This window comes from Vombatus ursinus, unplaced genomic scaffold (assembly GCF_900497805.2).
Source record: "Vombatus ursinus unplaced genomic scaffold, bare-nosed wombat genome assembly UNPS02015175.1, whole genome shotgun sequence".
NCBI classification, from domain to species: domain Eukaryota; kingdom Metazoa; phylum Chordata; class Mammalia; order Diprotodontia; family Vombatidae; genus Vombatus; species Vombatus ursinus.
In genome coordinates this window covers 21,326,075-21,353,189 of record NW_020954953.1, presented here as the reverse complement: position 1 = coordinate 21,353,189, position 27,115 = coordinate 21,326,075, and the positions used below count along the sequence as shown (strand labels likewise).

The 27,115-nt window shown below is 39.1% G+C and overlaps 1 protein-coding gene across 2 annotated transcripts in view; it reads right to left on the bottom strand.

Moving 5' to 3' along the window:
- The window catches only part of LOC114031463 (transmembrane protein 181), a 90,954-nt gene that overhangs the window by 21,125 nt on the left and 42,714 nt on the right, over window positions 1-27,115 (bottom strand). For both annotated transcript variants that reach the window (XM_027846532.1, XM_027846533.1), the window contains exons 3-7: window positions 13,614-13,672; window positions 9,984-10,074; window positions 9,495-9,616; window positions 6,536-6,655; window positions 2,736-2,816 (exon numbers count right to left, since the gene is read on the bottom strand). In XM_027846532.1, the coding sequence (XP_027702333.1) occupies window positions 2,736-2,816; window positions 6,536-6,655; window positions 9,495-9,616; window positions 9,984-10,074; window positions 13,614-13,672 (473 nt within the window). The remainder of the gene's footprint in view (window positions 1-2,735; window positions 2,817-6,535; window positions 6,656-9,494; window positions 9,617-9,983; window positions 10,075-13,613; window positions 13,673-27,115) is intronic.

The following is a 27,115-nucleotide window of genomic DNA, read 5'->3' as shown; positions in this document are numbered from 1 at the left end:
TTGGGGAGCGTTAACAGGAGCACGCTGGTGGTCTACAGCCGGTACACTTCACCTTTGTGGTGTGAAGGTAATCTTGGGGAGGCTAACAGGAGCACGCTGGTGGTCTGTAGCCAGTACACGTCACCTTTGCGGTGTGAAGGTAATCTTGGGGAGCGCTAACAGGAGCATGCTGGTGGTCTGTAGCTGGTACACGTCACCTTTGTGGTGTGAAGGTAATCTTGGGGAGCGCTAACAGGAGCACGCTGGTGGTTTTTAGCCAGTATACTTCACCTTTGTGGTGTGACATTTACGATCACACAGGGTCTCAGGTGTAGAACTAAATGGGGCCTCACATACCATCTAGTCCAATCACCTCATTTTAAAACTGAGGAGACTGAAGGCCAAGGAGGTTTAAGTGATGTGCTCAAGGTCACACAGGAAGTGTGTGGCAGGGCTGGGATCCAAACCTCTTGACTCCAAAACCAGCGCTCTTCCACCACTAAGTCCTACATACATACAATGGTTGAGCTGGAATAAACCTCAGAAATCATCTAACCCAGCCTCTTCACTTGAGACTTGAAGAAACAGACTCAGAGAGGGGAATGGACTTACCGAAAGTCCTACAGCAAGTCAGAAGTAGAGCTTGAGCCTGGGAGCTAGGTCTCCAAATGACCAACCCACTACACTACGCGGCCTCTCTAGGGTGGATACTGTATAAAATCATTTTCTTTCCGCCTAAGTGTTTAAAATGCAATTTTAAATTAATACATAAAAATATAGTTATGTCACTTTTAAAGAGTAGCTTCTGGTTAAGAAAAGATGTTTGTATTCTTAGTTTAACATTTGTTATTATAGTTAGATAAACTGTAGAATCAATATGATTTATATTAAAAATACTAAAGCTATTACATTCATTGGCCCTGGGATTCATCAAAAGAAGTATGATATCTGCAGCTAGGGAATGAGAGTCCCAAAACTACATCTCCATATACACAATATTAGAACTAGAAGGAACTTCAGAAATCTAGCCCATTCTCCTCACGTGAGAGGTAAGGAAATCCACAGTCTAAAAAAAATTGTTCACTAGTCTTTTCTATGAAACATAGCATAGAAAGGATATATTTAATGGAATCAAAAACTCAAAGACCATGAGGACAATGGTTTATGTTTTGTTCTGCTTTTTAAAATAGTCTCTAACAATTTCCATTAGGCACCAATTTCACTGGGCCAATAAGAGAAAATGATGATGTCAATCAGAAACAAAATAAAATCAAAATTTTCAGTGGATTCTTATTTCCTACAATATAATTTCTAACTCACTCTACCTGCCTTTCAATGCCTCATGTGTGGCATGATTTTCAGTCCTTTTATCATCCTGATCATCCTTATTTGGATAGCAAGGAATAGTGGGTTCAGCTACAAAATCAGAGTTGGACCTGGCTTTGAAGCTGCCTCATGTACTTACTAGTTGCATGATCATGGAAAGTCACTTATTTTCGTACAGCCTCAGTTTCTTCATCTATAAAATGAAGTTAATAATAGCTGTACTACCTGCCTCACAGCCCTGTTGAAGGAACTTCTGAAACCTTAAAGTGCTATATGAGCCTCATCATTATGATGTTCTGGCTTGTCAATGTCCTCTCCAAAACGTACCACCCATTACTCCAGATGTGGTCTGACCAGGACACTGAGCATCTATTAATGTGGCCAAATGAGATACACCTGCACAGGCCTTGGTTTACGGCTTAGTCACAAGTACAGAAGGCCAAAGTGATCACTTCTGACCAAGGAGGCATCAGGAGCATTGCTGCATTCATTAGAATTACTCTTACAATAAGCCTTACAAGCGAGGAGTTCACCAGAAGCTAGGTTTCTATTGCTCATATCCCAAACAACTGCCACCAAATGAGTTCGATGATAAGGGGATATCCAACATGACAGAGTCCTATCACATACTCACACAGCAGTTTTAGGTCCTTTCCAACTCTGAAGGCTGTAGCCTATGACCATAGATTTAGAATGAGAAGAAACCTTAGAGATCACAGAATCACAGAACCATAGATTTCAAGATGAAAGGGACCCTTATCATAGAACTTTCTGTGTCATGGACCTCTGGCAATCTGGTGAAGCCTATAGGCCTTTTCTCAGAATAATGTTTTAAAATACCTAAAATAAAATATATAGGATTACAAAGGAAACTAATTGTACTGAAACTATATATACCATACTTAAAAAACAAGTACACAGAGCACAGATTAAGAACCCTTTCTACAAGGGACAGAGGTAGAAGATAGGGTTTGGACCTGTGATTTCACTGTTACAGAAAATTCCCGAATAAGGAAATTCCCTCCATCAGTGCAGGTCAGCCCCTTCTTTATAAGTTACAGTCTTAAAGAGAGGTTAAATTAATTGCCTGGGGTCACACAGATAATATATGTCAGATATGGGGCTTGATCCAAGATCTTTCTGGCCAGCTCTCTATCCACTATGCCCTACTGCCTCTCCAGTAACTACGCCCATATTAAACCATAATCTTTACTAATAGGTACCCTATTATTACTTGAGGGTACTCTTTTCCTTAACAAACTGCAGTTTGCTACCAGACATATTAAACATCTACTAACATATTTTACAAAATACCATTTGGTATTCAGTTATACTTTTCTAAGTTTTTTTTTATTTAATCACTAATTATACTAGTTCTATCTTCATTGGAAGAATTTTCAAATACAGGTTGACAGACGAAGAGCACTTACAGTGACGATGAATGTAAACACCACAAAGACAAATCGGAACCAAATTTCCAATTGTGAAAAAGATGGATTGTAAGTCCTCCACTGTAAAGGGGAAAAAAAGAGAAATTTTAACTGCTGTAGCTGAAAATAATTAAAGAATGGTATTTCATAGGATGACAGATCTAGAACATGAAAAGCTTTTATGGTCATCTGGACCAATTCCCTTATTTTACAGATGAGGAAACTGAGGCCCAGAAGGTCTAAGCAATTTGTCTAAGATTGCCAAGCTTTAAGAGGCAGTGCTGGTAGGAAAACCAGGTCCTCTGACTCCAAATTCAGCATTCTTTCCACTGCAAATCTTTGGCAAATCAACTCTCATGTGGATGTGGCATTATTTAAATTTCTATATACTAAGAGCATTTGTACATTAAGCATTTCACCAGAAAATGAACTCTGCCTGCCCTTTCAGAAGACAAATAACTTCCTTCATTAACCAGTAAGCATTGGCCAAAAATCTCAGCATCCGGCCACTTGGCATAATAGAACAGGACTTCCTGACATGGCTGCCCCCATTTAGTAGCAGTGTCACAAAAACCTATGGAGAGAACAGAGGTACTCTGCTACGGCAGAGATGCTAATGCAAATAGAGACCTTGCTGAAAATGAAAATACTGGCTCGATGCTATATGGACCTTTTTTAGAAATAGGATATTACTGCATGACACTCTGGCACCAGTGCAAAAGGCAGGACTGCAGCTAATCCTCTGTTTGATCACCAAATTTCTTTTCTTTCTTTTTTTTGGGGGGGTAGGGTGGGATGGTGGAGCCTCTCCTGGGTCCATTCCTGGCTTTCAGATTTCATAACCAGGCTCTCTCTCGTGCTGGACACATTGGATACCTTCATTTTCATCTCAGGCCCTTGACACCCCTCTCCCCATATACATACCTCCCCTTTTCAGCTCCATTTGGTATGTAGTCTTGTCTCTCTTTTTGTTTGTATTCATATCCTCCGCACTTAGTATGGTGGTTGGCACACAATAAGTGCTTAATAAATCTTTGTTTCCTTCCTCCTAAATTTATAATCCTACCCTTCCTTCTTACACTAAACTTCCATTCCAGGACCTAGAATTTCACTGATATAGGGAACTCTCAGTGAATATATGTTAATATTCAAAGTGTCATTTAATGTGCAACTTATAGTCTGTTTACAGAGTAGGCTGGAGCACTAAAAGGTTAAGTGACCTGCCAGGTCGCAGCCTGCGTGCCAGAGGTGAATTAATTCCCATGCCTTCTTCACTGTGAGGCCAGCACTCCAGCTCCGGTGCCAAACTGCCTCCAGTAATCACCCAATGTCTCCCCCAACCACAGAGGTCAACACCACCCATACAGTTGTAATGAGTTAATACCAAATGCATCTGAGCTATACAAACCCAAGTGCAATAGCTATCTTCTTCCTTTTTTTTTTTTTAAGGCAATTGGGGTTAAGTGACTTGCCCAGGGTCATATAGCTAGTAAGTGTCAAGTGTTTGGTCTGAGGCCTGATTTGAACTCAGGTCCTCCTGACTTCAGGGCTGGTGCTCTATCCACTGCACCACCTAGCTGCCCCTGCGCAGTAGCTATCTTACTACAGTCATACCTTGGAGGATATCACCAATACTTAGTAAATGGGAGAAGTGTCACCATTAACTACCATGGATTTTCTGTAAAGGTGCTTAGCATCACATTTCTTACATTTAAGAAATGAGAATCAAAATTTCCTATCAAAAAAAAATGGGAAAAGTCAAGTCAGAAGCTTCCTGTCTCAGGAGCAGGCAACCATGCAAGGGTAACATGTTCTGCTTTTATTTTACATACTCGACTTTAAGAGTAACAGTGTTGAAGCTAATTTCTCTCCAACTGCTCACTTAATGGAGAGATATAGAAAAGAAAAGGGATGGTGAAGGGGAAGGAGAAGGCAGGCAGGAGAAAAAAGTCAGCGAGCAGTGCTGTTGGTACTTGTTCTGGAGAACTGCACTTATTACACATTTTAAAAAATACCATGAATTCTTGGGTTTGTCATCTTTTTTTCCCTTTACCCCGAATTTTAAGAATGTTTTCCTCCATCTAACTTTCCACCAATAAGCAGCTTCCTTTGTAATGGGAACTAGTAGTCAGTCTGAACTGGTTCCTTTGGGTACACAAGCACAACGCCTCAGCTGACTGTTCATTTGTGTCTGGAACCTGGGGAGGATGCAAAATAAAAGGGTAAGAACAGCTAGTTATCTGTGCTCACTTGGGCTCTGGACACCAGAATACAGCATCGCAACTCCATGGAATACAAATTAGGTCCTCACTTGTCGGCCTGAACTCAGAGGATATTAGAAATGGAAGGGACTTATTTTACAGATCGACAAAGAAAGGCTCAAAGAGGTTAAATAATTCGCCTAGAATCATACAACTCATTAATGTTAGAGTCAGGATCAGAACTTAGAAATAGTCCTTTCTGTTGCAGAAATAGATTTTCTCCTTTTACTTTTGAACTTCAAAGATTATCTTGGATGAATGTTTTGAAATGAATAGAAATGAAAAGAATATTTTCCCATGGAATATTTAGATTTCAGAAAATTTAGTGTTTAAACCCTGAGAGGTGTCAGTCAATTTGCTAGCTCCAGCTTCAAAGTCCTTTTGCTATTTAAAAACTACAGGAAACTCTTCACTTTACTCTTTGAGGGAAGAGAACCAGCTCATTTCATTGTGCCTGAAGATCCCTTGAAATCAGTATTTTACTTCATATTTTGAGTCATCCTGTATCACTACAATCCCCAACACAATCTTCTTGGTCTAATTGTATCCTTTTGGAGTAAAGGAATCCCGAAGCAGGCTGAGTGGAAAACACCTCACAGAATAAATAGGCTAATTGCTAGGCACCGCTCTTCCAATGCTTTTATCTAACTTTCAGAGATTCTGCCCTGCATAGGAAAGCCACAGAGGCCACCAGGGGAGTCAATTATGCTTTCCTCTAGAGCTGCTGCCAACATGAGCTCAGAGTTACTTGCAGATCAAATTCCTAATTTCTTCACTCAGAGATTTCAACAGGGAAACACCACAGTTTAAAGGAAGTAAAAAGATCTCAAAGGAACATCTAGGTAAAAAAACACAATACATTATTCCTGAACTCTATAACCAAGCCTTTTCTGGAACTTTCCATAACCTGGAGCCTACCTCAGGAGCCCTTTCACCTTAGAAGGTCATTCTGTAAGGCCCTCCCACACTTCTCCCACCTGTGAATGCCTCCATTTTGTGGAGGAACCCAAGCTGTCCTTCATTCCCCCGTCCTGGGTCCATTCCTAGCTTTCAGATTTCAAAACCAGGCTCTCTCTCATGCTGGACACACTGGACACCTTCATTTTCATCCCAGGCCCTTGACACCCTTCCCCCCATATATATACCTCCCCTTTTCAGCCCCATTTGGTATGTAGTCTTGTCTCTCTTTTTCTTTGTATTCATATCTCCAGCACTTAGTATGGCACACAGTAAGTGCTTAATAAATCTTTGTTTCCTTCCTCCTAAATTTATAATCCTACCCTTCCTTCTTACACTAAACTTCCAGTCCAGGAACCAAAGCTTCCATTGCCAATGCTGCCTTCTCAAAGTCCTAGTTGCTGTGGTGTTTTATACAGGACCTGAGAATTTATAGTTAGGCTGGAAAATACCCTTACCTCCCTGATGTTTTTGGCTGACTGGAATCAATCCAGCTCAGACACTGTTAACAGTTCAATTCTACAAAAGGCCCCACAGGAAAGTGGAGCTCAGTGGGGATATGTGCTACACGGGCGTACTTACTGTGAAGTTCACGTCTTTGATGGGGATCTTCAGAGCTTTCACGTCCTCAAATCCCACGATGACAGTATACTGAGTGTAATTCAAATACCCAAGGTGAGCCACAATGATTTCAGCACATTTCTGCAAATAAAAGAAGTCCTGGCTAATTCAAGTTGCCGTCCCCAAGATCTACTTTATAGGCAAGGGGACTCGTGAAGAGTCAAATTTCAAAGAGAAGGTAGAGGATCAGAACTGAATTGGCAGGAAGAACAGCAAAGAAGAAACACAGTGACTGACATTCAGCTCCAAGAGAGGCAGCAAGGTAGTGAAGTGTATACAGCACTGCGCTTGGAGTCAGGAAGATGTAAGTTCAAATCCAGTTTCAGATACTTACTAGTTGTGTGACCTTGGGCAAGTCAAGCAACCTTGGTTTGCCTCAGTTTCTTCAACAGCAAAATGGTGATACCACCACCCCCTACCTCACAGAGTTGTCATAAGGATCAAATGAGATAATGTTTGTAAAGTGCTTAGCACAGTATGTGCTATTTAAATGCTTGTTCCTTTCTACCTTCCTTCCCCCCCCCCCCCCCCCCCCCCTTCTACATGACTGTTACATCTCCTTAAGTCTAAATTTTGGAAGAAAGGACAACAGTGGCTTTTTAAAAAGTGTAAATGACAGCATTTATGGCTCAGACTCTAAAAATTAGAAATAATAGAACAGTCACATTTAAAAATCATCAGGGGAATGTTTCAAGCAGAGACTAGGTGAACAGTTGTCAGAGATACTGTTGAAGGGATTCATGTATCAAGAAGGGGTGAGACTAGACGGTCTCTCCTGATACCAGGATTCACATAAATCGGAAGTTGGGGAGTTTTTTGGTAGAGACTCCCGGTGAGGAAACTCCCTCTACCAACACAAACCAGTAACCATTCTGGAACTGAAAGTCTTAGAGAAGTGCTTAGAGTACTGAGAGGTTAAGAAACTCTGATCCAACGTGCACCAGAATCTCGTCGTGAACCGTTAGCCTTCCAGCCTTCTTAAACCCAAAATCCACTCTCTACCCACTATCCCATGCCGCCTCTACACACTGCATAAATACATTAATGCAGTAGGATGCAGAAGGACTGAAAGTCTAACAGGTAAACAATCAACAAACTACCACAATTAATTAATTAGCCCCAGCTTGACCTTTTCACCTAAATGTACTCTGGCGATTATAAAAGGAGTTAGTTCCAAGCTTGCTGATTTTGTCTCCCTTATTAGAATGCAACATCTTGAGTTCCCCGAGCTATACCATCCTATATCTTGACCTGCATTAGATTGTCTAGTCTACACCAAAAACAAAAGCCACATGAGAATAACCAGGGCCTATTTACCAAGTGTGTTGGGTTTTTTATTATGTTAAATTAAGAATAAGAGTTCTTAACCTTAGCCCCAGTATGTCTGTAGGTTTGTATCTATCCCACAGCTCAGCAGGGCCGAGATTTAAAGCCAATAAGAAAGATGGAGCACTTCGCCAAGGATACTCACATCTGTAGTCAAAAAAAAAGGGAAAAAAGGACAAGCTGTGAATTGTTATTGTTTAAGTCATTTCAGTCATGTCTGACTCTTCATGACCCCATTTGAGGTTTTCTTGGCAAAGGTACTAGACTGGTTTGCCATTTCCTTCTCCAGATCATTTTACAGATGAGGAAACTGAGGCAAAGAGGGTTAAGTGACTTTCCAGGGGTCACAAAACTAGGGAACATGGTATCTCTGAACTTGTTCGAGGAAAGGATACCCAGGAGGAAAGGGTAGGCAATGGTGTGAAAAGTTCCAGAGAGATCAAGAAGAACTAGCACAGCTGGTCTGGTGACATGGAGATCATGAAATACAGTCTAAGTACTTTCAAAAAACAGAGAGGCCCAATAATGACTGGTTCCTCATGAAGGAACTCAGGCTGAGGGTGAAGAGCAGACTGGGCTGCAAACAGAGTAGATAGAGGACCAGCTTCGACAGCCTCTTTCAATGAGGCTTTGGATACTGTTACTGAATCTTCAAGAGAGGAAATAGCATCCTGGAGGGAGACAATTTAACTGTCATTCGGTGACAGTGAACTGCCACAGCTGGAAAGAGAGTGTGTAAGGCACAGAGGGAAGGAACTAAGAAAACCTCTTTTGTGAGGGACTGCCACCTAAGACTGAAACCCCTTTTGAGGGAACAGAGTTCGGTTCCTCCTCTGGAGAAGACAAGCTGGGGAAAATCTATCTAGAAAATTTGGAAGATTACCTGTCATCCTGAGAGAATTCAATGGTGGGCCATGGCACCAGTGTCCGGGAAGGAATCCATAGCTGAATTTAATGGTTAGAAGTAGGCTGTGATCTTTCTTATAGCTAATATATCGTTGAAATATTTAAATACGTCTTTGTGTTGTTACACTACTAGTAAATTGTATAGCCAGTAACTGTGATATTTGCTTAAGTCTGTAACAGACTAAGGGGGTTAAGACGGATACTTAAAGAGAAGAAAAAGTTTATGGGAAAAGGAGTTTTACTAGTAAAAAAAAAAGCAGGGTAGGGATTCAGAGCTAATTCACTGAAAGAAAGTTGCAATGCTGGTTTTTCAGCGTGTCAGCTATCCTTCCCAACTTCACCTTGCAAATTTATAGGAAAGCTATCTCTATCTTCACACAAGTCATTGATAAAAACTTCCGGGATAGTACAGTATGCCTTCCTACTTATGTCTCAAGCCAGTTAACTCTGTTGATTAGAACAGATCAGAATATGAAGCTTTTAAGTGTGGGAAAGTATGTCCTCAGCCCTTGGGAAACAAAGACAAAGACAAAACATTCCCCCAAGAAACTTAAATAGAAGGGCTTCTTAACCTGGGTCCTATGACTTTCACTTTTTTAAAAAACATGTAGGCAGGAGATGGAACACCATATACAAGGAACAAATGAAATTAAGGATTCAATTCCCATTTAGGATCATTAGCACATACCCCTGCACAGCTGAGGGTCCTCGTCCGATTGTGAACTTTGTTATGTACAAATGTCTTGCTTGCACCTTGGGTCACACCATCTACTTTCACAGTCATAGAAAAGCTTGTCTGGATTGTAGTGTCTACAAAAAGGAAAATGAAACAGAAGGGAAAAAGGAGTGCCGTCAATAAGCTGTCAGGCCCCACCACAGACATCAATCTTGCTAGCTGACTCAGTTATGGTCACCAGCATGATAAATTGCAAAGGGCCCCAGTGATCTCAAGGTGGTGCTATTGAGTGTGTCTCAAATGGCATTTGAAAGATACACTCCCATCCCCACAGCTATCAACTACAATACACTCAAAAGCAAATTATTTCACGAACAGTGAAATTAGATTTTGCCCCTCCATGTAATGTTTTCCCACATAAGAAGGCCATTTTAAGTCTCTGTAGCACTAGAGCATGATGCTTTACAGAAAGAAAACCTGTCCCCCAATCAGTCCTCTTACCATCTGACTGATCCAGCTGAATAACACACGTCAGCCATAACTGCTGATTATAAGTAGAAAGTGGTCCTGAATTGAGAAGAAATGGCTTTAGCTGAGGAAAAAGGAGGGGAAAAAAAAGAGCTAAGAGTCAGTTACACAGCATCATTTCCTGATCCTACTGAACAAATCACCCTGGCATAAAGGATTTACATTTTACATTTCACAATGTAGACTCCAGTTATTGTTCTGAAAATAGAAATACACATACGCTTCCCTTTGATGGTATAAATTAAATTATGTACCAGTGACAAGGCTGGGGGCCTGACAACCTGCTCCGATCATTTTATTCCCTTATTAGATCCTGAGCAGAGTTTTCATAGCCTGGAGCTATGGGGAATAAAGGGGAGAGTCTGACTTTTAATGCAAAGAAAATGCAAAGTGTGAAGGAAACAAAAAAAGGAGAAAAAAATAGCAAAATGATGAAATACACAAAATAAAAACATACAACAAGGAAATGTTTTTAATAGTTGCAATTCAGTTTGTATCCAGAATCATTAACTCCGTACACTGTGCTAAACCCATCTCTGATGATGTCTGGTTTTTTGTTTGCTCAGTGAAAGTCTGGTCTTCTCACCTAAGTTTACAAGGATTCACTCACAGGGTCAGGGTCATGGAGAGAGGCAGTCAGGAAATTGGAATTCAAGTCCGAGCTCCAACAAATAAGACAAGTTCAAATCCCAGCTCCGCTACTTATCACTTTATTTTGTTATTACGTATTTATTAACTGTATGACCCTGGGCAAATTATTTAACCCGTCCAGACGTCAGTTTCTTTATCTGTAACATGAGACAGTTGGACTGAATGGCCTCTAATATCCCTTCCAGTTTTCTGTCTATATCCTATATTACTAGTTGAGTTAACCCTATGAGAATATCTTAACCTCTCTATGCCTCAGTTTTCTCATCTGTAAAATGGGGTAGTAACAGCACTTGTGTTACCTATTGCAAAGGAAAGCATTCTGAAAAGCTTAGGGAAATACTTCTGCTATAACGCTTGTTGTGAAAATGTCAATTTGTTCCAACATGATAGTTATATTAGGGAACAATTTGAGCATAATGGGAATTTCATATTCACTTGTTCTGTATTTCGTAAGAAACAGCGTGTACCACTTCACAGTAACTCACAAGCTGCAACTCTTGTGATGCCCCAGCCCTGGTCTGGGAATCTCCAGCAGTAGTCTGAAGTAGTGGGCACCACCACTATCTAATGGAACATGAATGTATTTCTTTTTTTCCCCCACTTAACAGTATTTTATTTTTTCCAATTACATGTAAAGATAGTTTTCAACATTCACTTTTATAAGACTGTGAGTTCCAAATCTTTTCTCCCTTCTTGCTCTCCTGAAGACCGAAAGCAATCTGATATAGGTTATACATGTACAATCATATTAAGCATAGTTCCACATTAGTTATGTTGTGAAAGAAGAATCAGAAAAAAAGGGAAAAACCACAAGAAAAAAAGGGAAAAACCACGAGAAAAAAAAGTGAAAATAATATGCTTTAATCTGCATTCAGACTCCATAGTTCTTTCTCTGGATGTGGATAGCATTTTCTATCATGAGGCTTTTGGAGTTGTCTTGGATTACTGTATTGCTGAGAAGAGCTAAGTCTATCACAGTTGATCATCATATAATGTTCTCCTGGTTCTGCTCATTTTACTTTGCATATAAGTCTTTCCAGGTTTTTCTGAAATCTGCCTGCTCATCATTTCTTAGAGCACAATAGTATTCCATTACATTCATATTTCACCATATATTCAGCCATTCCCCAACTGATGGGCGTTCCCTCAATTACCAATTCTTTGCCACCACAAAAAGAGGTGCTATAAATATTTTTGTACATGTGGGTCTATGAATGTATTTTTTTTTTGATGAGGCAATTGGAGTTAAATGACTTGCCCAGGGTCACACAGCTAGTAAGTTTCAAGAGTTTGGGGCTGGATTTGAACTCAGGTCTTCCTGACTCCAAGGCCAGCCAGAGCTCTATCTACTGCGCCACCTAGCTGCCCCTATGAATGTATTTCTTAACCATTTATTTAACACATATAAAACTGGACTACATTTTTATTAGGTTCCTACTTTTTTCTACGTGTCACTGACAAAGTTTTTGAGTGCTGTGCTCCTAACCCCATCTTCCCCATAAAACCTACAGTTTTTATTTTAAGATTTTGCATAGCACAGTTATTTTTGGGAATTCATGCCACTTCACAGTAGAACTGACTGTATAACAAATATGAGTTACTATTATCACCAAGGATACTGAGTTTTCAAAAGCCACTGTACTAGAACCAGTAATTGAAAATTTGATGAACCTCACCCAGTTTTAAAGAAAAGGTTTTGTGGGGTTTTTTTTATAAGAATTTTTTTGAGGTACAGAGATACACTGAGTCCAGTCACAACTTGGCTATCTGGAATCTCTCTGTGATTTGGTTCTTACCTAGAAGCTTCTGTTTTAGAGGCAATTCCCTCTAGGAGGACATCTGCCTAGGTATCATTCCATCTTTTCCTATGTCTTACATACTCTAACTCTGTTCTTTATCTTCATTATCACTCTAATCTCTCCACCTCTCAGTTCTTTCCAAGATAGCATCCCTACACTGGACATTTGTGGAGAAATAAAAATAAAACGACATTTTAAAAAGGTGGCTATTTAAACAGCTGTTCCTAAAAAGTAGGTTGGTTCACAGACAAGTTGCAGGATCCACATATACATACATCACGGTTGTACCCTTTGTTAGGTATCTTTCCTTCTTGATTCAATAAAGTACAGGGAAGAAAATCTTGTCCCCTTTTCCCATTACTCATGACTTCTACAACACATCACAAATAGCACTGCATCTAAGGTAAGTAAGGAGTTGGAGTCAAATGATCAAATTTAAACTACAGATGTTATGCAATTGTAGGAATTGCCGTGGCTTCAATGTAGAGATCGATACATATGACACAGAAAAAGTTTTAATTTGTACAGAATTTATTCAATAATATCATATATTTATTCAATAATATCAGATAATGACTCACATTTAAATGGTGCTTTCAGTTTAACACTCAATCTTCACAACAGCCCTATGAGGTAGATGGTATGAAGTACAACTCCCTCCATTTTACAGATGAGAAAACTGACAGGGTGATTAAGTGACCTGCCTAGGGGCACACATTCAGTGTCAGAGACAGAGTGAGGACAAAAAAGTAGATCAGAATTAGAATCCAAAATTCTTTCCGTGAACTTTCTATGAACAAAGAACTGCCCATTTAGAAACTAGAACACGGTTCCAACACCTGAGTCACCCATAGGTAAAGGTCATAAGGAATCAAGTACTACACTGTATAAACTGGCAGTTCCTCTAGAACTCGAGCCTTTCTTGAGCCAGGGCATGCTCTCTACTATGAGCTGGATGGACTCAATGAAATACAAAAGATAATTTTACCAAAGAATAACCTAAGGTCCCCAAAGGGACAAGAAGCCTGCACTATACTGAAAATCAAGCTGCAGATTCAGAGCTGCCCTGCCTTCAGCATGCCCCAGGCTGGCACATTACTCACTAACATGGCAGTTTACAGTTCCCCACTGATCGTCATTCAGACAGTCTTACCTTTAAGCTACTGCTGTTCACTTGGTGGTCCTCTGAAGTCGACTGGATTGCTTGGGGACCTAAATTTTATCAGAATAGGAAGAAAAGCAAGTTGTTGAAAAAGGATTTGATTAATCAATTCCAAGGCAAACTTTTGATGACAGGGGGCAAGAGGTAGTCTTCTCCCTCTGGGCTGACTCACTTCAAAACCAGACTCATTTGAATACATTATTTAACGTGGGAAACCACAGCCAGAAAGGGGAAAAACATATATGGGGCAACAGTGGTGCACAAAGTCCATCCTACTAGGCTTCTGGCCCGCCCCAAAGAGCCAAGTGAAGTATATGTCTATCCATTTAATAAACATACTATGATATATGACATAATGTTTTACGTTAACTTTGATGGATTTTTGCTTTGGGGCAGGAAAACATCATTTCCTTTTCCTTTGATAAGATTTCTCAAGGAGCTGAACACAATATGTGTCAGATCCATAGGACACCCAGATTTCATGCTGTGAGAAAGCAGACAGCAGTAAAATAAAAGGATTCAATGAATATTTATTGGTGCCTACAATGTGCACAGCATTGTACTATATTATGTGCAAGATACAAAGAAAAATATAGAAAGGATTGAAGACAGGAGTTAATGTTAATGAGACTCTAGGAATAGTTATGGGTCAACCCCAGGTCACTAGTTAGCCAAGGTACCAACCAGCATCTGGCCTGCCAGTGACAGTCTTGTACCATCGCCAACTTGATGCTGACCTGTAGCTCAAAAAACACAAAAAAGGTCTTGGCCAAGCAGTCTAAGAATGCAAAATGTCTACTGCTACAACAGAAACACCAAAGTGACATTAATGAATTCTTACTCTATTGTTTACTGCCTCTCTCCTAAGTGGAATTAGGAGCTGGGTGGGGAGGTCTGTCTTCTAGCTATGGCCCAGGCATTTTAAAATAAGGCTAACAACCCATCTAACAACCTAGTGTGTTCATAAGCCTGAATATATAGTTTCTAGCCTTAAGGAGTTTATAAATAAGGAATCAAGGTTTTTCTTGAGAGAATAGATTAAATGTACTAATAATTTAACACTCACAGGTAGCTACTATACAAATTAAAGCAGAACCAGGACAGTGGAGGGAATATAGGGGTTTGGAGAGCCTGGCTTTTTTTATGTTAAATTAGTCTTGGTACATCAATCTGTCAATTTGTGCCAGTCTTTTTCCAAACAGAAAATGAAAACTACAGAACTTGCCACCTCCATACAACAATGTGTCTGGATAGTCCAGAGGTGATACATATCCAAAGCACCATGATATACAGGCAGTCTCCAACATAAAAATAGGTTATATGCACCAAAAGTTCTTTATAAGCCACTTGCATTGCTCTCAAAATAAATTTTCCCATGGAAAGACGGTTATAAAAGGTATTACTGCTGAACAATAACAATATTTCAACTATTCACCATAGGACTGTTCGGGGACTCAAATGAAATATTGCATGTAAACTGCCTTACAAACTGTTATCCTAACTCCAATAATGCAGATCACAATCCAAATACACCTGCCCATTCTGGCTAGTCTTGGCCCTTTCTCCCACAAATCTGCCACAGCTTCCCCACCATTCCTACTTCATGTGCTGGGAGCTCTACTCTAGACTTCTTGATATCATGGGAATAGCAGTGGAGCAGAGACTGTCCATTGATTATCTCTCGCTAGCGAGATGATAAGGCCACGCTTTTTCCCCAGTCACACATTTTTGTGCTGCCATCTTTTACACTACTTCTGCTGTTCAATTCCTTGTTTGCTATGTATGGCAGCCAGCTCACTCCAACTCTATACCTTTTCATTGCCCTTTGGGTACTGAGTACTATTCTTAGAGCCTGTGTCATTCCATGACTTGCTTATACTACCACTAGAAGAATGTTGGTGTTAAAAAAAAAAAAAAGGACCTTTTTTTAAGGGATTATTAAAGATTTATTAAAAGGATTGCCTACTTTCCAAGCACAATTCAGTTCTCTTTCCTATTCAATTCTGGGCCCAGTTCATTATCCATTTGCAAAACTGTCCAAAATACAATGGATGAGTGCTGTAGGTTGTCCATTTAACTGCATTATTATATTATAAACAAAACACATTCATCACCTACTTGGTTTTTCTCGTGTGAATGGTTAGGTTAAACTTTTTGGTACTTATGGATCTCACTCAGGATGTGCTATAGTATTCCGGGCTTGATGCAATCAATACAATGTCATCAACAAACAGAAAGATCTAGAGGGCAATGAGGTGGCGCAGTGGATAGAGCACCGGCCCTGGATTCAGGAGGACCTGAGTTCAAATCCGGCCTCAGACATATAACACTTACTAGCTGTCTGACCCTGGGCAAGTCACTTAACCCCACTGCCTAGACCAAAAAACCAAACAACAACAAAACAGAAAGATCTGGAAGACTTATATATCTGCTATTTCTAATTCTGCTTTTTTCCCCTTCATGTGGACTCTACAGTTTTCATGATAGTGACAAAAACCTTTGATGACCAAACATCTTCCTGTTTTACGCTTGCTTGATATTAATCATTTGAGGATCAAAGTTATCTCCATAGTTACATCTTGCAAAGAACCTTCCACGATTTTAACATTTGCATGGGTGAGACCTTGTCAGGGGGCCCTTCAAGAAGGCATTTTGATCTACTGAATCAAATGCTTTTTTTTTAAATAGTCATAAACACTCTAAGATCTCGTATTATCCAGTCACTTTTCAGTCATTGGACTTTTAAGATGTTTTCTGCTACAGAATATCATTTGCAAATACCTTCCTGTTTCTTTTTCATACCTTCATCAAGAAAGTACCCAATAAATATGCACATTATTTTCATAAAATTTTGTAGGAATAGAAAAGTAGGCATACAGATTGATAACTGCAGATATTTCCTCAACAAACTGTCTTCTTTCAGCTTCCATGAGACTCAATCCTTCAATGTTTTCAAAACAGTGTCATCCTGAGCTGGGACCTTTTCTGCCTATACCTGGTTTTATTCAGCTGCCTTTGATATCTTTATTTTCTTTGGTGTCATTTCTACTTCTTCATGCAGTAAACGTGAGACTTTGAAGTGGAGTCCAAATGTGGTGGCTTCACTGTCTTTGGTAGTGAAAAGAATCTGTTATAAAATTCGTTAGAGATTACTTACATTTTTTGACATTCTTTAAATGTGTTTGGGATGACTTACAGTAGTTTAACTAGTTATCTCACCAAGCTTTGGTTTTACCTCCACTGCTCCTCATTATATAATGAAGCCAATTTAAAGTGCTATATAAATATCAGCTATTATTATTTTCATCACCACCACCGTCATCAGTTAAATAAACTCTTGTGGCTTTGGCTCTTTTACATGCTCTAAGTCCTAGACAAACCAGCCAATTTGTTATTTCTTTATGTAATATTTCATCTCTTGTGTCTGTGCCTTAACATAACCTGTCACCCAGTTCTGAGATGATTCCTTCCCTGCCTCCACTTCACAGAATCTCTAACTTCCTAGGAGGCTTAAGTTCAAGAGATATCTCCTACAAAAGGTCTATTCTGATACCTTTAAGTTGCTAGAGCACCTCCCTTCCCAAAATTATGCTTGCTTAGCTGTGTGTCTATTGTTCCCCTCCATCAGAATGTAGGTTCCAGGAGAGCAAGGATTGCTTTGTTTTGTCTTTGTATCCCCAGTAGCTAGCATGGTACCTGACATATAGCAGATGACTAATAAGTGCATGTTAAAGTAAGGAATGCCTGGGAACCTAACACTTATGAATATTACCTTTTCTATAGTAAGGTGTGTTCTGTGTGATGGAAAGGAAGCACCCTAAACATTTTTCTTCATTCCAACCACAGCTATTAAGGAAAAATGGCCTCTAGTTAGTAAATAGGGAGATGGAAACAGTGGTTCAAGTAATACTTTTTATTTTTTCAAGTAACACTTCTTATTCCCAGAAGAATCCCACTCCTGTGTGCATGTGTGTGTGTGTGTATTTGAAAGCCACAGAAATACATTACAGGAGAGACTTCAAAAGATTATCTGGGCCAGTCTTCACCCTCACCAGAATCTCAGTGTAAGAAGGAGCCTTCGCAGTCCAATTCTTACCTGAAGCATGAATTCCCTATAAAATATCCCTGCTAGGTGGTCATCTAGCCTCCGTCTATAATCCAGTAACAGAAAACTCATCAAGCTGTAAGACAGCAGCAATCCCACTGTTAGACAGCAAAGTATCTGGAGGCAGCACAGTGCAGTGGTTACTGCACTGAACCCGGTGTCAGCTAGACCTGGTTTCAAATCCTGTGTCAAACACGCCAGCCCTGTGACCCTGGGCAAGTCACTCATATTCTCTGTGCTTCAGTTTCTTCTCATGGAAACCAAGGCAGGCAGAATCGATGTCCTTTAAGGTTTCTTCCAGCTTTACATCTATTCCTCCTTAAAAGGTCTTCCTTACATTCAGCCAAAATTTGACTCCCTATAGATTCATCCCAGTGACCCTATACTACCTCCTAGAGTCAAACAAACCTAATCTCTCTTCAATATGGCAGTACAGGTTTTCTAATTAGTCAGTCCTTCAACCAATTCTCATATGAGAATTTCAAAGTGTCTTGCCTTCCTGGCTGCTTTCTTTTGTTTGGGGTTCTCTTTTTCCCCCTATTCTATTTCTAAAAAGCACTCAGCAATATTCCCCCATTATCTAGCCAATCTATGTATATTCTTAACAGTGCAACCCAAGCGCTTGGTCTATGTGAGCATTCATGGGAATGTGGGCAAGTCACTTCACCTCTCTCTGAGCCTCAGTATTTTCATCTGTAAAATGGGAAAAGTTTAGAGGGTGGGGGGAGGGAAAGTAAAAACCTATGAGTTGAGTGGTGCAAGGGTTATTATCTCCATTGTACAGATCAAGAAACTGATGGTCAGAGAAGTTAAGTGATTTTTCCATGGTTAGTGAGTGTTAAATTCAGGACTCAGAATTCCCAAACTAGTAGCCTTTTCACTATACTTACTGAATACTCTATGACAGTGTTTCCAAACTGTTATGTAAATAAAAACTCCCTTGTATTTCCAAAAAAGCCTTGAAATTACTGAGTGGAAACTAGGGCACAAAGCTTAGGGGTTGGGAGAAGGATAGCATAGGATGACATTGCCATCCCATGACTGGAAGTTTTTATCCCCTAGCTGGTTCCTCACCATATCTGTGGTAGGTAGAGGAATGTTTTTAGTAAGAGACTAAACCACAACATATTAACCAGTGAAATAAGTACCTATTATACTACAGAAAGAAAGGGATGGGAGGAACAGGGAGAAGGGAAGTGACTGAAAGAGGAAGAGGGGAGTATAGGAGTTCTTAACTTTTTTCTCTCATGGAACCCTTTGGCAGTCTGGTGAAGCTTACGGATGCCTCAGACTGTTCTTAACTGAATAAAATAAAATACACAGGATTACAAAGAAAACCAACTATATTGAAATGTAATTATAACCATCTTTTAAACAAGTTCACACCTCTGTCTCAACATCTTCTCACCTGCAGGATGCCTCACGCCTGTGGTTCCCTCCTCTGACTGGTGAATTTGATCCTGGAACCTCCATGTGAGGAAGTGGCCAAGTCAGCCCTATTCCAGCTCTGCTGGCTTTCTGGACTTCTCCACCTTGCTCCTATTCACTACAGCTCCCTTTTATGTGTTACAGGTCCCCCATTAGAATGTAAACTCCTTGAGATCAAGGACCTCTTTATCTTTGCCTGTATTTGTCATCCCAGAGTTGAACAGAGTACCTACCAAATATTGAATGCTTAATGCTTTATCTATCTTACTATCCATCTTTCTAGAGGTTCTCTCCCTAACCAGAATTTAGGAGGACACTAAAAAGAAAGAAAAACCCTGGAGAGAAAGGTTTTATACCAACAGCAATGGCTATATACACATGGTAAATGCTTGAAACCACAGCTGTTAGGAGTAACTGACATTTAGATAGCATTTTCCATTTATCATCTCATTTGATTCTCACAAAAACCCTGAGAGGGAGGTAGGACAAGTATTATCCTCATTTTACACATACAGAAACTCGGGATCAGACATTAAGTGATTTGTCCAAGGTTACACAGCAACTTGTGGCAGAGACTTTAACTCTGAGTCCAGTGCCTTTTCCATTATACCACAGCAACCTCCTTAAAATTAAATTGTTTGAACGGCTTTATGAATTTAACCAGGAAATGCTATAGTTAAAAATCAGCATCTTACAAGCTACTCTTTCCTTAACCAAGGGCACTTTATGTTCATTCGATAACGATTAACAACCAAAAAAATCCATCAAATGTGAAATTACATATAGCCAAAAATGCAGTTATATTTATTGTCTTTTATTTCATTTCACCATTATAAGGCTTTTACTCTTTAGGGAAATTAAAAATTATGGATAAACCACATTAGAAACCAACAATCTTTAGGAAATCCTGGAAAGCAACATAACAACACACTTCTGAATGGGTTATACTCAAAAAGTTCATTTTTAAGTCAGTCACTTTGGATTCAACAGGAATTTTTCCATAGAAACAACATCATAAATAATGGTTAGATTCCCAGGTCAGCCCCCAAAAAGCCTATTTATATTTAAAAAGAGTGAATCTGAATTAGATTAATAATCATTCTATAGAACACTGTTACTATGAATGGTGCCTTCTAAGTTCCAACTGGGAAAAAAGGATTATCCCCCTGCTGCCATCACAGTGATAAGAATCTATTCCCACCCAAAAGCAGAGACATTCAAGTTATGGAAGGGGAAGTTCCCAGTGAAGCAACTATTTAAATGTTACTTATGGTCCTCATAAATGGAGTATTTCTCTGTAACAGGAAGAGAGATATAAAGTTTCATTCCTGACCTCAATTTGCTTAAAATACCACTGAGGACACAAGACACACAGAATCAGAGTTGAAAGGGACCTCAATGTCCACCTAGCCCAACTCAATTCATGAAAAGAATCCTTACTACAACACACTGGACAGGCAGTCTGCCAACCTTTGCTTGAAGAATTCCAATGAGAGGAAATCTACTTCCCCCTAAGGCAGCTACCCTATAGCTTCCAATATTGATAAGTTTTTTCCTTATATCAAACGCAAATGTGCCTCTCTGCAAATTTTACACACTGCTCCTACTTCCGTGCTCTGAAAATAATAGCTCTCATGCCCTGCTCTCCCTGCTCTTCCCCAAGTTAAATACATCCAGTTTCTTCTCCTAATAATCACACGACATGGATTTCAGGTCATTTGCCATTCTAGCTGCCCTTCTCTGGACACTCTCCTGCTTACCAATGTCTGTCTTAAATTCTAGGGCCAAGAATTAAATACAGTAAGCTAGATGTTATCTCCCTAGGACAGAGCCCAATGGGACTATCCCTTCATTATTCCTAGAAGCTGTGCTTCTCAAGTACCTATTAATGTTTTTAGCTGTCATATCATATTGCTGACTTACACTGAGCTTGCAGTCCACTAAATCAGACAAACTGCTGTCTAACCAAGCCTCTTTGTATTTATAAAGTCAATTTTTTCTCGTATTTGTACAGTCAATTTTTTAACCCAATATAAGACTGCATTTTTCTCAAACAGTTATATTATCCTATGGTTACTTCCTATGTTACTTCCTATGAAATGGATCATAATTTATCTATGCTTGTCTATCCTATCCAAATCTTGTATGTATTCTCCTACAAATTCACTATAGTGTAGGGGGTTAACCATCCTGCTGAAGGACTTCTTCACTTTTCTTGTCATTGTGAGGATACTAGTGAAGAACTTTTTTTTTTTAAATCATAAATGACATTCTTTACTCCAGTTCTTCCAATTTCCTTATTTGCTATACATTGTAGCCTATGCACACCCCTTCCATTGCTCTCTATGTGCTATTCATTTTTAATTTTTTGATTACCATGACTCACATCCACACTATACCAGAAAGCTGGGATTTTTTTAAAAAAATGAGTCTTTCGTTTCAAGAAGAAATGTAGAGTCATTAAAGGAGCAATTTTCGGGAGTCAAGCAAATTTTCTCTCTTCCTCCTCCTATTTAATTCTGAGTGTAACTCCTTGTCTATCGGACTGCTGATCCTGGATATGCTGGCAGATAAGTTCTTAAGATAATCCACACGGCTGCATGTCGTTATTTGAACAACAGGCAGGCTACATCCACTTGGTTTTTCCTGGGCTGGATAGTTAGGGCAAACTCTTGAGTAGTTACAGGTCTCGTTCAGGAGGTTCTATGATATTTCAGGCCTTGATGCAAACAGCATATTACCCACAAATAGGAGAATCAAGAAGACAGCATGCATAGGGGATCTCTCTTCAACTTGGACTCTGTATTGGTTCTCTGCCAAAGCAGGAGCAAATACCTTTGACAAAGACACCATTCTCTGCTTTATGGCTGGCCTTACGATCAGTGGTAACTGAACTAGATTCTTTCTACTGTTTTATCTTTCAAGGAATCTTACATAATTTGACATATGCAACACTCATCTCCTTTCCATATGTCCTTGTACTAGTAGTCCCCAATGCCTGGAAAACACATCTTTTGGAATCCCTGGTTTTCTTCAAGATTCAGCTCAAGCATGACTCAAACATGACCTTCTCCATTAAACCTTCCCCCTCCAGTGTACTTTCTCCCCAAACTATTCTCTATCCATTTTGCATGTGTATTTACCTTTTGGAATGTCATATTCCGTGCTCTCCACTCCTAAAATACGGTAGCTGCTCAATGTCTTAGTTCCTAGGAACATGAACTTTTTCTTCTGGCTGCAGTGGTATTTTCTTTGACCTAGAAGCTCTGGATTTTGACTATGACATCCCTGGGAGTTTCAAGTTGGAAGTTTCTATCAGTTAGTGACTGGTAGATTCTTTCTATCTTCACTCTGCCCCTGTGATTGGGACAGTTTTCTTCCATGATTTATTTAAAAAGATGATGTCTAGAGTCTTTTGAGGACAGCTAGATGGCACAGTGGATAGAGCGTCAGCCCTAGAGTCAAGAGGACCTGAATTCAAATCTGGCTTCAGACATTACTAACTGTGTGACCCTGGGAAAGTCACTGAACCCATTTGCCTCAGTTTCCTCATCTGTAAAATAAGCTGGAGAAGGAAATGCCAAACCACTTCGGTATCTTTGCCAAGAACTCCAAATGGAGTCACAGAGAGTCGGACACAACTGAAATGACTCAATAACAGCCAAAAGGGTCTTTTTTGAGTGGCTTTCAGGTAGTCTGATGGTTCTTAAATTCTTTCTCCTTGATCTTTTTTCCAGGTCAGTTGTTTTTGGTATGAGATACCTTATTTCCTTTTTTTTCCCCTAGATTTTTGACATTGTTTTGCAGCAAACTCTTAAAAAATTCTTGCTGACTGAATACTCGAAGTGGATGACAGACATCATTGTGGAAGAATCCAGTATTTTGCCACTACTAAATAAACTGTTCTTTTATCATCAACAAACAATAAGCACAGAGGGATATTATGTTCTCTGCATCTTTCAGTCAATGTGTAATGATAAAGACGTGGTCTATTTTGGAATATTTCTTGCAAATGTCTGCTGCCCATTCTCTACTAATGTCCTGATCAATGATACCCTGAACATACGTGCAGATAATTCTCATAAAATATTATGTAGATGGGAGAATAGGCAAACATAAACTAGCAATTGTCAATATTTTGTCAGCTGCCTTTTTGTGACATTAATAAGGTCTGAGATTCCCCCTCACCAAATTTTTGGTATCTTCCCCTCTTTTGTATACCTTATAAAAAGATCCCCTCAACATTCTCATAATTCTGTTGTCTCTAGCATGAAATTCCTCTATGGAGATATGGAGTAATCTGGCTGTTTTCCCCACCTTTCTTGTCATCAGTGAGAAGTTTCTATCTTAGTTTTTATCATTCCTATAAGCACATCTGGGACTGTGATATGGGGACCAAGTACGGTAATTATATTTTCCTTGATGGTGGGGGGAAAATAAAAAGTTTAAATTTCATCTTCTAAGATTTGGTCTAGCGGTGTAGCCTCTTTATCTTTTTGGATCCTGACTGTGATCCAGTGTGTTAGCTTATAAAATGAATGCACAGAAGAGACAATAACTGCTATAGTTAGTTCACAGAAAAAAACAACCATGATGGTGAGATGTTTAGAGAACAATGTGGAATCCAGCCTGGGTTTCTTCTTTTTTCCTCTTAAATGATTTATTTATTAATAACTTTAATTAGTAAGAAAACCAATTAGACATATTTTTTATTAATATTTGAATGTGTTCCAATGAGATGACTAAACGATCTATATATACATAGCTTCCTCCTTCACAACCTTTAAACAGCAAGAAATGTACCAAATACACTAAAAGACAAAGAAAAAAAGAGTGGAAAAGGGGAAAAAAAATCCTCACAAGGAAACCCCACACAGTTAAACAGGATTGGGGGGGAGCAGCTAGATAGTGCAGTGGAGAGAGCACCGGCCCCAGTGTTAGGAGGACCTGAGTTCAAACCCGGCCTTAGACACATAACACTCACAAGCTCTGTGACTCTGGGCAAGTCACTTAACCCCAATTGCCTCACCAAAAAAAAAAAAAAAAAAAATTGGTCATAAACAGGATTTTGGAAATGCAAACATAAAGGAACACTGCCCCCCCCCTAAAAAAAACAAACAAAAAAATGTAATACACATTCATAGAACATGAAAAGACCAAGTAATGAATCACTATTTAACACACTACAAAGAGGTAGCAAGACTTCCTTAGAAGTCCTACCAGCCTAGGGATAATTAAGGGAACAAAAATAGAACTAGGGGTTCTGATGTTCAGAAAGAAATATTCTAGAGGAGGGAAAAGAGATGAGAGGAGCAGAAATGAAGTGACTGTATGTTTCTAGAAATCTGGATTTTACAGGTGAAGGTCACTCAAACAATGAGGTGGAGGACATGGGGGAGGAAAGAAGGCTCATGACTCACTCTTACCTAGGCTGAGCAAAGAAAATATAAAAAAAATCAGTTAAAGTAGACTAGAGGAGGAGGGAAGAAAAGAATGTCTTCTTAAAATAAGAAGCAGATTTCCAGACTTTTTTTTAAAAAAAAAAAAACATGAAGAAGGGTCTGGACTGAGAGAAATGGGAATAAGGTTTTGGAGAGGAAATAGGGAGATAAAGATTACATGGTTTCAAGCAAAACAAGCAATAGTACCAATTTCTTTTTAATTTTGATTTATAAAGAGGTAATTGAACAGAATTTGATGCAGGAAAAAAAAATCTAACCTTGAATATTAACAGGTGGAATTCTCCCACAAAAAAGAGCAAGTTACAGAATGGATTAGAAAACAATTCAATTATTTGCTGCATACAAGAAACACACCTAATACACAAAGAATCATACTTAAAATGACAAACTAAAGCAAAATTTATTATCCTTCATCTAAATCTAAAAATCAGAAGTAGCCATGTGATTTCAGATAAGGCTACAATATAAAGATATACCGTGTTGACAAAGAAACTACATTACATTTAACGGATTCACAGATAAACAAAACAAATCACAACTGTCCTGGGTACTACAGATCCTACACCTTAGGCCCTAAAGGGCTGATTAGTCCACATGGCTTTAGTAATTCAAAGTTCATACACAGCCCTTGGTCACGAAGACCAGGGACAAGGATATAAACAACATCATAATGGGGTATTCTTGAGATGATTAGCTCTACCAAGGTCCATTTTTGGTACCAGAGAATCCCATAAGCAAGCACTAATGGGATCTGAATTTGGATTGCTGTGCCTGTCAACACACATCCTTGTTAAGTATTTTTATCCTTGTTATCCAGTAAGAGAAGGGTTTTTTTGTTTGTTTTTGCTGTCTCACTGACTCAGTCTCAAAAAATCCTGTCCTTGCCCTTAGGATCAGCTTGTACCTGGCCCAGAACAATAACCTATATGCCCCCTTTCATCTCAAGCTTCACTATCTTCTGCCATAAATCCTCCACAAGGAGTTAATCTAACATGTTAGGAACCTCTCAAGCTATTCACTATATAGGTGTGTATGTAAATATTACTGATATTAATTCGTTCATCTAAGAGGAATAAAATAATACCAACATTAAATGTACATGTAATGAATGTCATAGTTCTAATTACTTAACAGAAAAGCATATTCAACTTCGAAGACTTAAATACTAAGACAATTTTTCAAATCACTGATTATAAGATAAATTAAAATCAAAACAATCCTGAGCTTCCACCACACTTTCAGAAAACTGGCAAGGTGAAAAAAGATTGAGATGGTCAATGTCTGGGGGTTGTGAAAAGATATGACACGCTAATTTGTTGTTGGTGAAATTGTGAATTAGTACAAATGAGTACAAAACAATTTGGAATTATGCAAATAAAGTGGCTAAAATTCCATACCCTTTGACCCAAATATTCCACTAGTAGGTTTATACTCCAATGAGGTCAGTAGGTACATACTCTAATGAGGTCATTGACAAAAAGAAAGGCTCTGAAAACACTAAAATATTTATAACAGCACATTTTGTGTACTTTGTGTACATTTCCAGCAAAGAGCTAGAAACAAACTAGAGGCCTACTCCAGGTTTGGGGAATGGGTAAACAAATTCATTACATGAATGTAATGAAATGCTACTATGCTGCTTAAGAAACAACAAAATGATGAATATGTAAAAGCTTGGAAAGACGTATGCAAAGTGAAGCAAGCAGAACCAATAAAACAATGTTACACAATGACAACAACGCAAATGGAAAGAACCAGCACAGCAAAATAATCAAAAATGAAGGTTGTGAATTATAAAGAACAAGCCTGATGCCAAAGAAATCAAGTCAAGTCAACAAGCATTTAGTAAGTATCTACTATGTGCCAGTCACCCTCCTGCTACGTACTGGAAATACAAAGAAAGGCAAAAAAGAATCCCTGATCTCCAGGAGGTCACAGTCTAATGGGAGAGACAACACGCAAACAACTATATATAAACAGGATATATACAGGATAAATTGGACATAATCTCGGAGGAAAGCACTATGAGTAAGGACTGAGAAAGGCTTCTTGAAGAAGGTGGGACTTTAGCTGAGACTTAAAGGAAGCCAGGGATGAAGAGATAAGAAAGACATCTCTTCCTATTTCCTCTGCATAAGTTGAGGAGGGGAGTCCACAAATGTAAAGCACTGCATATAATGTCAGATTTTTTTCTGATGTACTGATTGGCTTTAATTTTTTTTCTTCCTCTATTTTTACAAAATATTTGTCAGATGGGAGAGCTTCCTGGAAGGAGGAGGGTAAAAAATAAAAGGAAAAATCTAGAGGATGTAAAAACAAAATCTATCAATTAAAATCTATACTTTAAAAAGACAATAATTTCGCGTTACTTCAGTTCACCTCTATAAAAACTGGCAAATCTGAGAGAAAGAAAAACAAGAAGGAAATTATGGATCTGAATAGACTTTTACAGATTAGTGAACAGAAATCTTAAGAACAATATATATTTTTAGTCTCAT